General features: G+C 39.4%; 1 protein-coding gene across 12 annotated transcripts in view; it reads left to right on the top strand.

Moving 5' to 3' along the window:
- UNC80 (unc-80 subunit of NALCN channel complex) overlaps positions 1 to 14837 on the top strand; it is a 223590-nt gene that overhangs the window by 58140 nt on the left and 150613 nt on the right. For 7 of the 12 annotated variants that reach the window (XM_081813699.1, XM_081813695.1, XM_081813704.1 and 4 more), the window contains exons 14-19: positions 1377 to 1523; positions 5484 to 5631; positions 7613 to 7761; positions 9940 to 10106; positions 10832 to 10930; positions 13859 to 14073. In XM_081813699.1, the coding sequence (XP_081669825.1) occupies positions 1377 to 1523; positions 5484 to 5631; positions 7613 to 7761; positions 9940 to 10106; positions 10832 to 10930; positions 13859 to 14073 (925 nt within the window). The remainder of the gene's footprint in view (positions 1 to 1376; positions 1524 to 5483; positions 5632 to 7612; positions 7762 to 9939; positions 10107 to 10831; positions 10931 to 13858; positions 14074 to 14837) is intronic. The other 5 variants (XM_081813705.1, XM_081813696.1, XM_081813702.1 and 2 more) reach the window with 2 other exon arrangements.

The following is a 14837-nucleotide window of genomic DNA, read 5'->3' as shown; positions in this document are numbered from 1 at the left end:
TAGAGTTCCCAGGAAACAGACTCAGATGTGGAGACGTGTGTGCAGGAAGTTTCCTGGGGTGTCCTCTCAGGATCAACATCTATGAGGTGTGAAAGAAGCAGGATGAGATAGAGGGAGCAGTTGAACTGCAACTTGTTGTAACAGAGACCTCAGCCCATCACACAGGGAGCTCTAAAGCAAGGATGACTCTTCAAAGTAATCTCCAAGTAGAGGAAGGGAGCCCACCTTTATACCCCCCACCCTCATTATGCCTTTGACTGGTCATTGGAGGCAGACTGCTCCCAAGAAGAGCATTAACCGTAGGTGAGGCAGCTCTCCTTTAGCTAAGAACAATGGCAGGATAGGATCTCCCTAGAGAGCTGTCAGCCAGCAACACTTCCAGGCTCAGAGAATGTTCAGTTCTGCATGGAGCATCTCAGCACTGCATCCACTGCATGAGCCTGTAGATTAGAAAAGGAGGACCAACTGCATAACTTTAGGGGAGTGGAGTCTACCCCACCATATTATGGATGATGTCTAGATAACTCCATCTCTTTCATAACCTACCCACATTGGAGTACTTTCAGTGTGTGACCTCATCGTTTGCATAGCCACCTGATCCACATGACAATGGAAAACCCTTCACCATTTACAGAACAATGCTTATCCATTATTTCCTTTGTTCTGCACAGTAAACCGATGTAGAAAGGGAAATTATTAGGATCCTTCTGCCTCTTTGGAGATAATTCACAGAAGTTTTCTGGAAGCTGCGTCCTCCACTAACAACAAGGATTAAATGGGGCAAAAGAGATATGATAACCATTCTCATTATTCGTCTCAGGAGGGCTTCCTATTTACCCTCAAAGGAAGAAACAAGCTGAATGTTGACAAATTTCTTTATATTCTCACTTTGCTGGTGTGTGAGTATTACAATATAGTGAAAATATAAAATCAGAAAGTCCCTTAAAAATGTCAGAAGTTGCCATGTGATTTCAAAGTTCCAGACTTTGATCAGTTCCAGAAATTTAGCAATAATCATTGCCTGGTGGTACTATCAGAAGCCTGATAATGAGGGTAGCTTCTGGGAAAATCTATTTGCCTTCATCACTGATAGTCCCCATTGTCTCTCTAGGTGGTTCTGATAGTCTGCCAAGGATACAGAAACATGTTTTCTAATCAAGAGGTCTACAGTCATATCCTTTAGCACTAGAGGGTGATCAAAATGCACATTTTTCTTTCTTTTAAAAGGCATTCTGGATTTTAGAAAGGTTAACTTGCTTGTTGAGCCCTTGACAATTCTGTTTTTCAAGTTGTACGTGCTCACCATAAAACATATAAAACTTGGTTTAATCACAGAATGGAATGTCAGTACCAAAAGGGCTTTGTAACTTTTCTAGGATGAAAGTACACCTGTAAGCAACCATAGGCTTGCTCTTACCATGCTCATCAAAATAGTGAAGTCTTTGGGATGTGCCTATGGTTGTGGAGAAGGACATCGAGGGCTCTCTGGAGATCGTCTGAGACACCAGGTATTCCGAGAGAATGTAAGAGAATTACAGTAGATTCCATTTCCTCTCCCTCTTCCCTGCCTCCAATTTAGGAATGAGTCCTTTGACAATGAGGGTCAGTGTTCCCTGAAAAATATTGTATTTCACAGGGATGATTAATGCTGATTCGGAGTGGGAAGATTCCCACAACATATCTCAAGACCTCAAAAACCCAGGCCTAGGAAAGCTTAATTGGGAAAACACTTCTGCCTTCTGCCTAGGGCAGGCCAACTCCCAGTTGGTGAAAGGGTGTACAATTGGAATGTGTGAATTAGAGTTTGAAAGACCTTTGCAAAGATGAATATATTTAACAAGCCTCTGATGGGCTGTGACAAATGACTTTTTAATCATCTGCCTGGGTACTATAGAAACATATTTTGTATTAAAGAATGGGGTCAAAGTTTAGGACTTAGTTTGTCATTCTTACATAGACATGGAAAATGGCCCTTATTGGGACACAACAGGACTGTAAAAGTAGCCCGTTACTTTCTGGCTGCTTTGTTTGAGAATGAACCTTGACTCCTATGTATTTGAGATCACATCCCTTTGAACTGTGTGAAACTTGAAACTCTGCGCTTGGGCTTGCAAAACATAATTCTGTCATGGAACATGGTCTTATTCCAGCTCATTTTCATTTGCCTCAGCTGATTGCTACTTTTCCCTTCACTCTTGAGCAATAACCAACCTCCATAGCAAGTCCAAGCTGGGACAGTTGCCTCATACATACATTTGAATTGAAATCCTGAAAATAAGGGTTTTATGCAAATTTGAGTCCAGGAAACCCTTTGGCATATGATGGCAGAGTTTTAGGATCATGTCAATATCTAATGCCAACCCATTTTTTCTTGGTATTAGTTTTTGTCATGAAATGTTCACACAGTACTAGCATGCTGGGTTTCTTTATTAATTTCTCATCTATCCATCTATCCGTCTATCCATCCTTGTCTCTTTCTTTTATACTCTTTATGTTGTATTATATTCATAGATTGTTTGTATGGGGGGTTATATTCACAGTAATTAACTTCTAAATTATGAAGCGTGACCACTTTGACCAAGATCTAGATTTTGAGGCCCAAAATTTAAAAATCAAAATAATAAGGCAATAGAAAGCTGACATTGGCCCTATCTTTGAGCATGTGTATGTGATCTTTATTGTTTGATTTTTAATTCTATCACAGTATGAATAAATGCCTTCATGGCAAAAACATTATCACTCCTCATACAGAAGACCAATTCCATGAAATGACACATTAAATATAATAAGTGTCATGCTTTAGTTGGAGGTATAAACTGACTCGGACACCAGATCCTGTCTTTCTAGACTTGGAGAAAATAGGACTGGTTGGATCAGAAGCCACTTGAGAGACCATTTGCTGCTTAGTAGTCCACCATGCTTTCCTCATGAGACTACTGAACATTTCCTATCAGGCTTTCCAGACAGTTTTTTACCTGCCTTCTCAGCTTTCCTGACTTACAGGGCAGCTCTTCCATTCTCTTGTAGCCCAGTTTAATACTCATTATAGGGATTATATTTGCCTCCCCTTGCTCAGCAAACACATTGTCCAAGAGATACAAAGTTGAGACATTATCCCTGGGAAAGTCTAATTCAAGAAGCTGGGTCTTCACAAATTTCCAAAACATTGAATTTTCAGAAGTTACTTAACTTTTAAGATGTCAAGAATATTTCTTACTTCTACCAGATCAGGGCCTCTATACTTGGAAGGAAGGAAAGAAGGAAGGAAGGAAGGAAGGAAGGAAGGAAGGAAGGAAGGAAGGAAGGAAGGAAGGAAGGAAGGAAAAGAGAAAGAGTAAGAGGGAGGGACGGAGGAAGGAAGGAAGAAATAGAAGATTACTTTAATGATATACATCAAAATGCCTAATAATTCCAACATGTGTTTTTTAGGTTAATCATTTGCTGGTGGTCCCAGACTATTGAAAGGGAATTCACTCTGACAGTTTTAGATCTCTTGGAGAAGTTTAGAATATTCATTCAGAATCCAAATACTTAAGCCTCCCTCTAAAGAGTAGATTTGAAGCAATGCTGTCTTCCATGTATTTTGTAGAGAAGATAGGATAATTTGTGCTTCAGGGCTTTCCAACCCAGAATTTTAAAGTGCTTCATAAGTATACCAATAAGATCTTTGCAAATTCTTTATGGATAATGATTAAATACTTCTTCATGCAGGAAATATTGTATGTAAATGCTTTGAAAACATAATTTTATAGCAAGCAGCATTTATTTTGTAAGGGAAAAAAATGAGCTTGCCTAAGATCTAGCAGTGAGTAACCTCTCTGGAATAAAAATACCCAATTTCTCTATATTCTAGGACCTAGTAAAGGGAGAATGAAAACAATTATCAATTCACCTGACTTTGGGATACAGATGGGGGGATTACAGCAAGGTCAAACCAAGAAGTTTATTGCTCATTCCAAGTTTCAGCCTTTGAAAAATCTATTTCCTCTCAAATTTTTCCAGAATCTTTCTCTGGCCCTTGATTTGTTGAAGTAGTGATATAACTTAACTTTTCTTCTGGGAAACCATTAAGGGCCTACCTTGTAAGTTCGAATTCTTAGGGATTGCTTTTTCCAATCTTACTTCTATGATTTTGCCTGGTTGTCCAAAGTTTTCCATCCTCAATTAAGGTGTTCCTCACCCAGTCATCTCCCTTTCCTTGATCCCTAGCCTTTTCCCTCAACCTAGAGTGTTCTCCTGTTATTTCCCCATTTCATTCCTTTGTCACGGACTTCCTTATATCTCTTACACAGAATGTGTCTTCAAGATACCAACTAATCTCTATTCATCCATTATCATAAATTCTTTTTGAAGGTGGGTGGTATCTAAATATGTTTGCCCCAGTCATTGTCTGGATTCTTCATAGGACTACTGGATCATAAGAGAAATAACCACAATAAAGGGCAAGACTCTGACTCCTAATTTTGGCTCTGCTGTGAACCGTGCCAACTCAGACAAAGTCCTTGACTTCTGTGAGCCTCAGCTTCCTCCATTGTAGTATTGGGAGGCTTATCAAATCACAGAGGTGTGAAAGTTACATGTTGTTATGCACTTACAAGCAAGAAACAGATTTTAAACAGCAAAGCACTGCACACATGTGATTTTTCTCTTCATGGTAGGAGAGGGCTGGGAGGCTTTGAATGACACCAGATAGTATCTGTACATTCTGTCTGTGGCCTTCTGCAGCCAATGACTGCCTTTATTTGTTCTGATGGTGGAATTATTCCCTTTCCCTTTGCCAGATGGCAGAATTATTTGCTATATCATATGAAATATAATTGTGAGTATTAAGGTCTAGCCAATGGTTTCTTGGTTTTCATATCTATAAGGCCAATTTCTATTAAATATCAAACTTTCACATTCAAATGCAGACACATAAATAAACAAACTAGACCTGCCTTTATTTTATGCTCCCTCCCTGCTTCAAGGATCTTCCCTTCCTGGCCAGATAAGAGGACACTAGATACCCACTTCCTACATCACTCTCACACCCCCCCCCACCCCCGGCCCAATTAAATCTACTTAAGTTCAAAGTAGCTGAACGTGGGAGTGGCAAACTTCTTCTCATTACACAAAGCCTTTGAGGTTTTCTAAACCTGGATGACCAATTCCGAAACCTGCCTAATTTTTGACACTTTGAGCTTTTTTTCATTAAGATCTTAAAATCTTGATCTTGGTGAAAAGACTGGGTTCCATTGGCACCAGCATTAGACATTAGCCTTGGGTTTTACTTGGAGCAGCCCTTCTCAAATAAAGTCCTTCATACTGCTCAGCTTATCTCTGCCCCTCTCTTGCTCAGTCAAGAGGGACTAGCAGGGTTGGCCCGCACCAGTCAGCAGGGATGGATGGAAGCCTTTGCCTTCTGCAGGCTTCTGTCTCAGACTAATGGTATCCCTAGCTTAAGCTGGTACCTGTGACTTTTCACTTTTCTTCCTTCATTGCAGGCCCAGAACTGCCTCACTAAGCTATACAAGCTAGATAAGATGCAGTTCCGACAAACCATGAGGGACTATGTGAACAAGGACTCTCTCAATAATGTAGTGGACTTCTTGCATGCTTTGCTAGGATTTTGTATGGAGCCGGTCACTGACAGTAAGTAGAGCTGTGCGAAGTTCCAGGAGAGATCACTTGAGGTGAAGCAGGTAGAGTTTCAGAAGTACCCTGAATATGTGGGGATAGAATTTAGAGGGAAAGATGTGTGTGTGTGTGTGTGTGTAATAAAGTATAAATAAGAGAAGCTTGCACATCGTCTTTGATGACACATTTTGGAGGCTTTGTGATGACAACTTCCCTCAACAAAGGGGATTTGGTAAAGCTGTGGCATCCTCACTGTTAGCCCGTCAAACCATCAGTCTTGGCACTCCTCTCCCTCTCACACAACTTTCTGTTGTATGACAATTGAGGCAGAAATCAAGAAACAAGGGAGTATATTCATTAGTTCAACAAATATGAAATGAGTACCTATTATGTGCCAGGCACAGTACTTGGAGATTTTTTCACAAAGTAAAACAGGAAAAAAAAGATATATATAGACATAGTAGTAGCGCAATTTTGATATACTCATATACACCTACATATTTATACTGAATTTTTTTTAAAACAGGCAAATGGATATATAGATAGCCCCACAAACCATTTTATAGCTTCATGGCTTTAAGAAAACCCCACCATAGAGACCTGTGTTATAGGGGGCCAGTGAACACCGATTGCATTCATAATAAACCAAACACCTTCAATTCCACTCGAATGCAAATGCAGTAATGAAATGAAAATGCTGTATGAAGCCTGAGTTGAATAACATATACCTTTTAATTAGAGCCTGGGAAGAAATAACTTCTTAGTATAGCCTTTTATGGTTTGTATGATAGTTGATTAATTTATAATGAAGATCTATTTGATGAATTTGGAAGCAGTTTCCCTATTTGTATCCCAGGCTTTATTGTTTGGTGATCCCATTAAAAAAATAATTGTTCCTTTATAGAGCCCCTAAAATAATGTATATCATCAAAGATGTTTTAAGCTGAGCATATTACAAATTTTAAAAAATAATAAAGTGAGAATTGCAGTTGAGATACTGCAAGAGAAATTCCTGATTACAAACTATTTTCTCTTTTTTAAGCTATTCGAGATAGAAACTACAAGCATAGATCAAAAGATTTCTTTCTATGATATAAAATCTAAGGATAATCCCCTGCCAGCTGACACAGACAGTGAGAGATTGGTGATAAAGTGTATTACTTCAAGGTGACGAATCCTCCAAGGACTCTTGAGAAGTGGCTCACAGTGAATCAGCCAGCCAAACACACAGGTCCCTATCCGATTAGTTTTGGAGCTACACACACCCTGACCCTGCAATCCATAGGTGGCTCACAGTCATTAGGAATCTTCTGCCACGGCTCCGGAATATCTAATATGTCCCCTACGAAATGCCTGTGGATATGTGAAAAACTGGCATAAAATGCCACCAGAGAGTGACGGCCTCAGTTCACTGGCATTTCACATTTCAGTGAGTCATAAGGAAGTGGCTCTAAGAGAGGTTATAGGTTTTCATTCTCTGAATGACTACAGAGTCTCTGGGAGCAAGAAGCTGCTGGAAGTTCTATGCAGATCGTGGCAGGACTTGGTCTCCTTTTTTTTTGCCAGTGCAAGTGTAATTCCCCCCAACAAGGCCTTTCCCCACCTCTGCCTCCTCCTGCCCCATTCATCTGGTTGGCCCCACCCCTACTTCTGAATGACTGAAGGATTTCCACTGAGAAGCCAGCATTCCTCACCACCAGAAAGGCTGAATCAAATAAATTCTCTCACCAATGAGGGATTATTTTTGCTAAGATGTATCAGTAGAAACATTCCACAACATGATGAAATATATCCTAGTAAAGACTCTGAGGGAGACTATGAGTTGTTTATCTCCAAGTCTGTGTAAAGATGATTAAACCTAGGGGTATCTTTAATCGTTTGTTTCTGCATTTTGTGTAGCCCTTCACTAATTCCTGGGTGCCATGTACTTCATTACTTCTTTAGCCTGTGTAGCTTAATGGAAACAGTGCCTTTAATTGGTGCCTTTGCATTCCAGACAAGGCTGGGTTTGGAAATAACTTCACCACGGTGGACAACAAATCCACAGCCCAAAACGTGGAAGGCATCATCGTCAGCGCCATGTTTAAATCCCTTATCACACGCTGCGCTTCAACCACGCATGAATTGCACAGCCCTGAGAATCTGGTGAGAAGTTCACCTCTTCTTCCCACAGGAGTTCTTGGTCTCCACTCTAAGACAAGTTCTCGGCCGTGGCCCTGGGAAAGACAAATTGAAGTCTAATATTCTGCACCTTGAAGTTAAAAATCTCTATTTTCCCAAAGTGACCAGTAACTCATGGTGGAGCCTCAGTAGCACATTTCTCCTTGTTACTCATTAAACTACTTGAAAACTGACATATCTTCCTCTTCCACCTCATGGGTTCTGTGGTGGTTGCTGAGATAGTTGCAAGGTACTTCAAGTCCTTAAAGAGAAAGAGGTGCTCGAGCATAGCCTATTAGCTCATGAAATATTAAAGAATATTGTACCAACAATTTTTGAAACCACACTTACTTTAAAAATTAATGTAAATATGCTGCTGAAATTAGTCTTGTTTTCTTTTATGGAACACCGCAATTTTTTAATTACTCCCTCATAAATGACTGTGTTAATTAAACCACTAAACCCACAAGTAGTGTGGGAGAAGAACCAGGCTATAACAAGGTAGTGTTTAATTGCTGCCAAGGAGATTGTGGTTTGGGATACAAAAAGTAGACTAAGGCTGATAAATCCATATGAAAGATGAATTCAGTTCTCTCTGGGGAGTAAAAGTACATTTCGCTCTCTTACCAATTTGTTACATGTTGGGACTTCTATGTAGGAATCAACCTATTTATACATATTGACAATATCTGCTAATCTACCTAAATCAAGAAAATCATTTTAAGCTATTCTAAACCACTGAGACTATTCACATACCTTGAGATAAACTAAAACCCTAAAGCAAAGGGAATTGAATTTTGCTGACTGCCAAAGCCACCTCAGCAAAGTTCTTGGAGTCTGAGAAAAACATGGGCACCGTCCATGTGTTTAATTTGGTGACAGCAAGAAGTACTTTGACAAGTTGATTATAATATGTGTGAGCACTTATACGTTTTAGTCTGCAAAATCAGGTGTAGAAGAAATAACTGTATTTCTTAATTTTATTTAAATCATCTTGGTTTTGACTTGGAACCCGCATTCCACATTCCACCAGAACAGCTGAAAGTTGAACCCCAATATTCCTGGGTTTCTTTACTTCACAGAGTGGTGCAAAGATCCCAAGTCTTTGGTAGGACCTAGGACCCGAGAAGCTCCATGGGTCTCAACCATCTGTCCATACATATTATTTCACGTACTGCTCTCTGCTGGGTGCTTAGGGCGGGCACTCTGGTGAATTGGAACCCTTGTTTTGGGGGGTCTTGTCCCATCTGTGGGGGAGCTACCAAAGAGTACAATGAGGGCACAAGATCTTTCTGCCCAGAGGACCGAAAAAAACATTCTTTCCATGTTTTCCTCAGTTACTGTTCCTTCTGATTTTTTAAGGGTCGTGGGCATGATTGTTCCAGTGGTCTTAGGTTTTGAAATCCAAAGATACCAAGGTAAGTATTTCTTAGGCTTCTGTGCCTTGCTTTGCCATGAACCTTTCCTAAGGCAAAGAATGCAGAAACTACCTTCTTGAAGAGAAAGGAGGAAATGCTGAGTGAAAAGGTTAATATCTTAAGGAAAAAAGGTCCTATATATATTTTTAAATGTGGATTCATCAATATATTGGTTTTAATAGCCCTGTATCATCTTTAGTTCATGGTCAAGTTCATGTTCAAATGGGCTTCAACATACACATTTGTTAAATATGTCCAGCAAAATGCACTCTCCTTGAATATCAGGCTCTGTTAGAAGTGTCTAGAGGACTTAGCATATTTTATCACAGTGATGCAGAAAATTTGGAGAAGCCAAAGAGGGACTGAAATCTCTAGTCTAAACAAACTTCTGATTGCCTTTTTTCTGCAGGCATCTCTTCAGAAGTCATAATAGAGAAAATTAAAGCTTGGGAATCCAGTGGTTTAAAGTGTAAATTGATTTCTTTCTAATGATACAGCCAACTTTCTGAATATGAAGCATGGTAACCATCCTTTTTCATACTAAGGATGACAGGCAAGGTTCTTGGTAATGTTGCCATAGGAACAATGGACAGACCGGGTACCATCCATTTCGTTGTAGTAAAATGTCTTCCTTTTATGATTCTAATGCTGATCTAAGCCTAAGGAATTAATTTCTCCCTCTCTTCCTGTGAAAACTGTTTAATCACACAACTTTCCCCAAACTTTCCTTCTTGCATCCAAACAGGGGCTGTATTGTGACATCCGTCAGCTGGTCCAATTTATCAAAGAGGCTCATGGGAATGTCTTCAGGAGAGTGGCCCTCAGTGCTTTGCTGGACAGTGCTGAGAAGTTGGCACCAGGGAAAAAGGTGGAGGAGAATGAATCAGAATCTAAGACTGCAGGCAGTAAAAGGTTAGAAACTTGAGCTATAAATATTAGTGTGGCCTTATGTCAGTAGAGTGTAATTTGTTGTAATGTCCATGTGGTTCACAGGATGGTGTGTAACTCTAGTGCAGGGCTGGAGGAACTGTCTTGTGTAAATGGTATCACTGGTAATGTAGCAAAACATGTGTTTACTATGAAACAAATCCTGCCTCTCTATAAATCAAAGCGCAGTTCATCTCAGGCTTACATGCACTTGACCTTTATTTCATAGCTCTCAACAATATGGTGAAATGCTGTATTAGTCTTTTCCATAAATAATTTACATTTTTGTCCAGAGAGGAAAAGCAATTATGGATACCATGTCCTCCTGTTCAGTAAGTAATATTTTAAACATGGCAAAATACAAATTGCTGAGATGTGCCCTATTGTTTTTCCTTCTAGTAAATATAAATTTATTGTATGCCTATTCTATAAAATATGCCACTTAACAAGATTAAAAGAAACTCCTAAACTTAAAATTCTGCTTGTAGTTAATGACTCTGCACTGATGGTGGTATTCTTAGACAATAAGGCAGCTAGGTCATGAATCAAATGGTAGGAAATAAATTTCATACAGTATAGACTCATGACGACATAGGGTTTGCAAGCAATATATATTGACTGTAACGGAGTGTTTTGCTTTATGAAGTATATGAAGTATTGAGGAGTGGTGTCATGCTCTGTTTGATTGGTGGACTGCACCATTTGCATAGGTCAGAGGTGGGAAGCATTGTGGATAAAGGCCAGGTGTCCTCTGCACCTGAGGAATGTCGCAGCTTCATGTCTGGTCGCCCCTCACAGACTCCAGAGCAGTAAGTAACATTGATTTTCTCTCCAGTGCAGTGGGGCTGAGCACTTCCCACTGTAAGAAATTCAATTTTCCCAACTGCTGTTTGTTTGCTTGTCATTATCTTTGAACTTTGCCTTGCTTCTGCCCTTTACTTTTTCTTCCCAAAGCCACTAATCTCTACAGACCCAAATCAAAAATAACCAACCTCATGCCTATGGGAAGCTTCCTTAACAACATTTCCCATTTCCAATTTCTACCCCACTTCTGCTTTTTGTGCACACTCCTGCAGATAAATCATGAAAACTAGCATGTGTATCAGGTGGGGTGGAGGTGTCATCTACTTTATTGCTTAAAATCACTTGTAACTTTTTTTATTTAAATGTATTAATGGCTGTCAATGTGCTCGATGAAGCTTTTCCAAAAATAAGTAAGATAAACTTCTCTTGTGCTCTGATTTAGCTAAAACATAGACTCTACTCCATTTCACCTTGGTCTTCTCCTGAGATCCATTCCAGTGTTCCCTGAAATCAATCAGTTTATCTCCACTTTTTATAATGGCAAAGTCAAAAGCGTCTTAAAATTAGTACCCCCAGAAAATGAGAGAATTACTATAGACACTAAACATACAGTCTAGTTCTAGGCAAGGCTCATTTGTCTTCATTCTTCTTTTGAGAACTACTTACTCACAAGTGGTGTGATCAGTATCTAAAATAGGAACATCATTCAAGATACACCATTTTACTTCCCCAAACCCTGGTTTACTATGAAACAATTACTTTTCCAGAAATTCTGCAGGTTTTATGGTATACCATAATGTATAGTATATAGTCAAGGAAATCACCGTCATCAAATAGGACCATGGTAATTCACAACAAGCAAGGAAAACCTTCAAAGAACAAAAGCCTGCATAGTTTTTATAGCCCTTCAAAATCTTAGAGACTGTCTCTAAGTGCCTGGAGAAAAGTAAAGAGAAGATAAATCAACTCTATGAGTCTAGGGACTATGTGAGTTTTTGCTTACCATTATAGCCCCAATGCTTAGGACTTGACCCCCATAGTAAACACTTAATATCTATTTCAGAAATGAATGAATGAATAACAAGCAATCAATGAAAGGATAGAATTGTGAAATTGCCATTAAGTTTTTGTTTCCTTTAACTTCCTTTCTTAAATGTGAGGTTTAAGGAAGTCTTTAAGGACATAGTAAAAAGTCAAACATAAGCTCTAAGGGAAAAAAATTAATGTAAAGGGCAAAGTTCTGTAGCTGAATAGCCACAAGACTAGTTAAAGTCTATACATACAGAGCATGAGCAGAAAAAGGAGAGAGGGCTTTTTTTTCCCCCACAGTAGCACTAGCAACTATTAAGCAAATATGATCAATGAGAATGATCTAATAAGTAAACCGTATTTTAAAAATAAAACCATCTATCTCCATAGGTGATTTCATTTTCTAGATGGCAAAATATTTTCTTTCTCCAGTGTTCTGTAAACACTGTCTGATATCCCAGCATTTAGCATGGGTCTGTTCTTTCTCCTTGAATAAAGATACATGTTTTAATATGCTTCTGCATAAAAATTTCCATTTGGAGGGATGTCATGGAATGTTAAATATAGAGCTTTTCCCTGATCTGAGTGGGCGCAGGAGTTGAGCATGCCAAATACCCTGTTTAGCACTGGAGAAAGGTAGGTGGACAATCCTGGTTCCTCCTTTATCCTCTCTTTCTCCTGCCCTTCCCTCCCCTTCTGGCCCTTCTCTTCTTCTTCCTCCTTAAATAAAAATAAACTAATTAAATTTAGAAGCAGTTTCATATGCTCATTTCTCTGAAACTCATTATCAATACACACCATTGGACAAAGCTGATGTAGCATTTTATTGAGATGTTTTATTTTTATTAGATTTTTTTAGATTTAGATTATTAAATTTTATTAGATTGCTTCCAGTTTTTCAGTGTTGACCTATAATACCTCAGCGAGCATTTGATCATCTTTTTATCATGTTAGTCATCATATACATGTTAGTATATTTTCCAGTCATTTCCTTGGGATAACTGTCTGGAAATTGGATTTCTCTGTCATGGCTATAGATATTGGTTTTGGATAACACATTACTAAATTACCTTCCAGAAAAGTTGAGTCTTTCTATCTCATCACTGGCAGGATGATTGTAACAAATTGCTTTCTTTTTTCCCCTCTTAATCTTTACCAATTTAATGAGTGAAAATAGGGATCTCATTTCAACTGACCTTCCCCCTCCCCCCCAATTCCTAGTGAGATTAACCTCTGCATATTATGGCCACTTGTCTTTTTCCTCTTGTGGAATGTCCTGGTCAGAAACCCCTTTGGGTGTGTTCCCATTTGGCTTACTGGGCTGGACTAATTTTTTTTACTTTTAAACCTTACTTAAGCTTTTTTGCCCTGAGAAAGCTAAATAATCAGGCATGATGAAAATAATTTAGTAAACAGTTGCGGGACGATGTACCCCCTGAGTATGGTTGCATTTCACTTATTCATTTATTCAAATATCATTTGTGAGTTTATTTAGTGCCTAGAATTATACTATGCTGGGGTGGGGGTAGAGAGTGAGATACAGTACTGCACAAGCCTCTGGGAACCTTCAAAAAAAAGTGAAATATTTAGACATCATAAGTGCTTCTGCTATTATGACTCACACCTGCAGATGAATACCTGCAATAATATTTGGTCTTTTTATTAAAGTTGGAAAAAAATTGATTACCTCTACTTGACAGCTGAGACATGACTGTTTTCAGGAAGACTTCAGAGTCAACCTTGGTCTCACTCCTTCCACTCCCCCTCTGACTCATCCTAAATCCAAGCCCATCCAAGATCATCCTGCATGAATTGCGTAAATGTCATTGGCAGGAAGTTGAAAGAAATTTAAGGAATTTCCCATGTGAGTCAGACATTTAACTCTACCCTCTGCTTGCTTTCAGTGATGAACAAATGCAAGGGGGCAACCTGGGGCGGAAGGATTTCTGGCGCAAGATGTTCAAATCCCAGAGTGCAGCAAGTGACACCAGCAGCCAGTCTGAGCAGGATACTTCAGAATGCACCACTGCCCATTCAGGAACCACCTCTGACCGTCGCACCCGCTCACGGTCCCGCAGAATTTCCCTCCGGAAGAAACTGAAACTCCCCATAGGTAAAAGTATGTCTGTGTTTATTTATGGATTCTCTTATTCCCTGCCATGTCCTCAAATCAACTCATAATCAAAACAAAGTGATGCATGGTAGGGTAGAGAAGGGGAAAGCCTTCAAGTCACAAGGCTTAATCTTGCTCATTCATTCATTCATTCATTCATTCATCTTTTTTCAGCAGGTATTTCTCAAACTCCTGCTATGTGCATTTATTGTGTGCAAACACAATGATGCTAGGCATCAGGGATTAAATGATGATCAAAATTACACAGTGCCCAACTTTACTGAACTTAAAATTTATTAGGGGTAACAGTCACTAAAGCAGATAATCCTACAACTAAGTGTGGTTGCAAACTGTTAATTTTATGAAGGAAATATATGTTGTGCCATGAAAGCATGCAATGAGGTCTGACCTAAATAGGGAGGAGGAGGCAGAGATCAGAGAAGGCTTCCTGGAGGAAGTGAGATTAAGATCTTCAGGGTACTTAGGGGAAGGAAGAAGGAGAGCTCTCTAAATGGTAGGAATATAATTTGTAAAAGTATTAGGAGGGAAGGAAGTGGAAGAACTGAGATGAAGAGAAGAGTGTGTGCACGACTATGACAGAGCAATGGGGACTTGAGCTTGTGAACCTTGCAGGTAAGGTTGGCTCTTCATCCTACAGCCCTACAGAGCCCAAGTGGGATGTTGAGCAAGCAGGTTAGCTTTTTCTAAAAGATCACTGCATGGACAACATACTGGAGGGAGCACAAGTGGTTAAGTGAGACCAGATAGAA

The sequence above is a fragment of the Leptonychotes weddellii genome, chromosome 3 (genome assembly GCF_054177405.1).
Source record: "Leptonychotes weddellii isolate Sample4059 chromosome 3, ASM5417740v2, whole genome shotgun sequence".
In the NCBI taxonomy this organism is placed as follows: Eukaryota; Metazoa; Chordata; class Mammalia; order Carnivora; family Phocidae; genus Leptonychotes; species Leptonychotes weddellii.
This window is presented reverse-complemented; position numbering and strand designations above follow the sequence as displayed.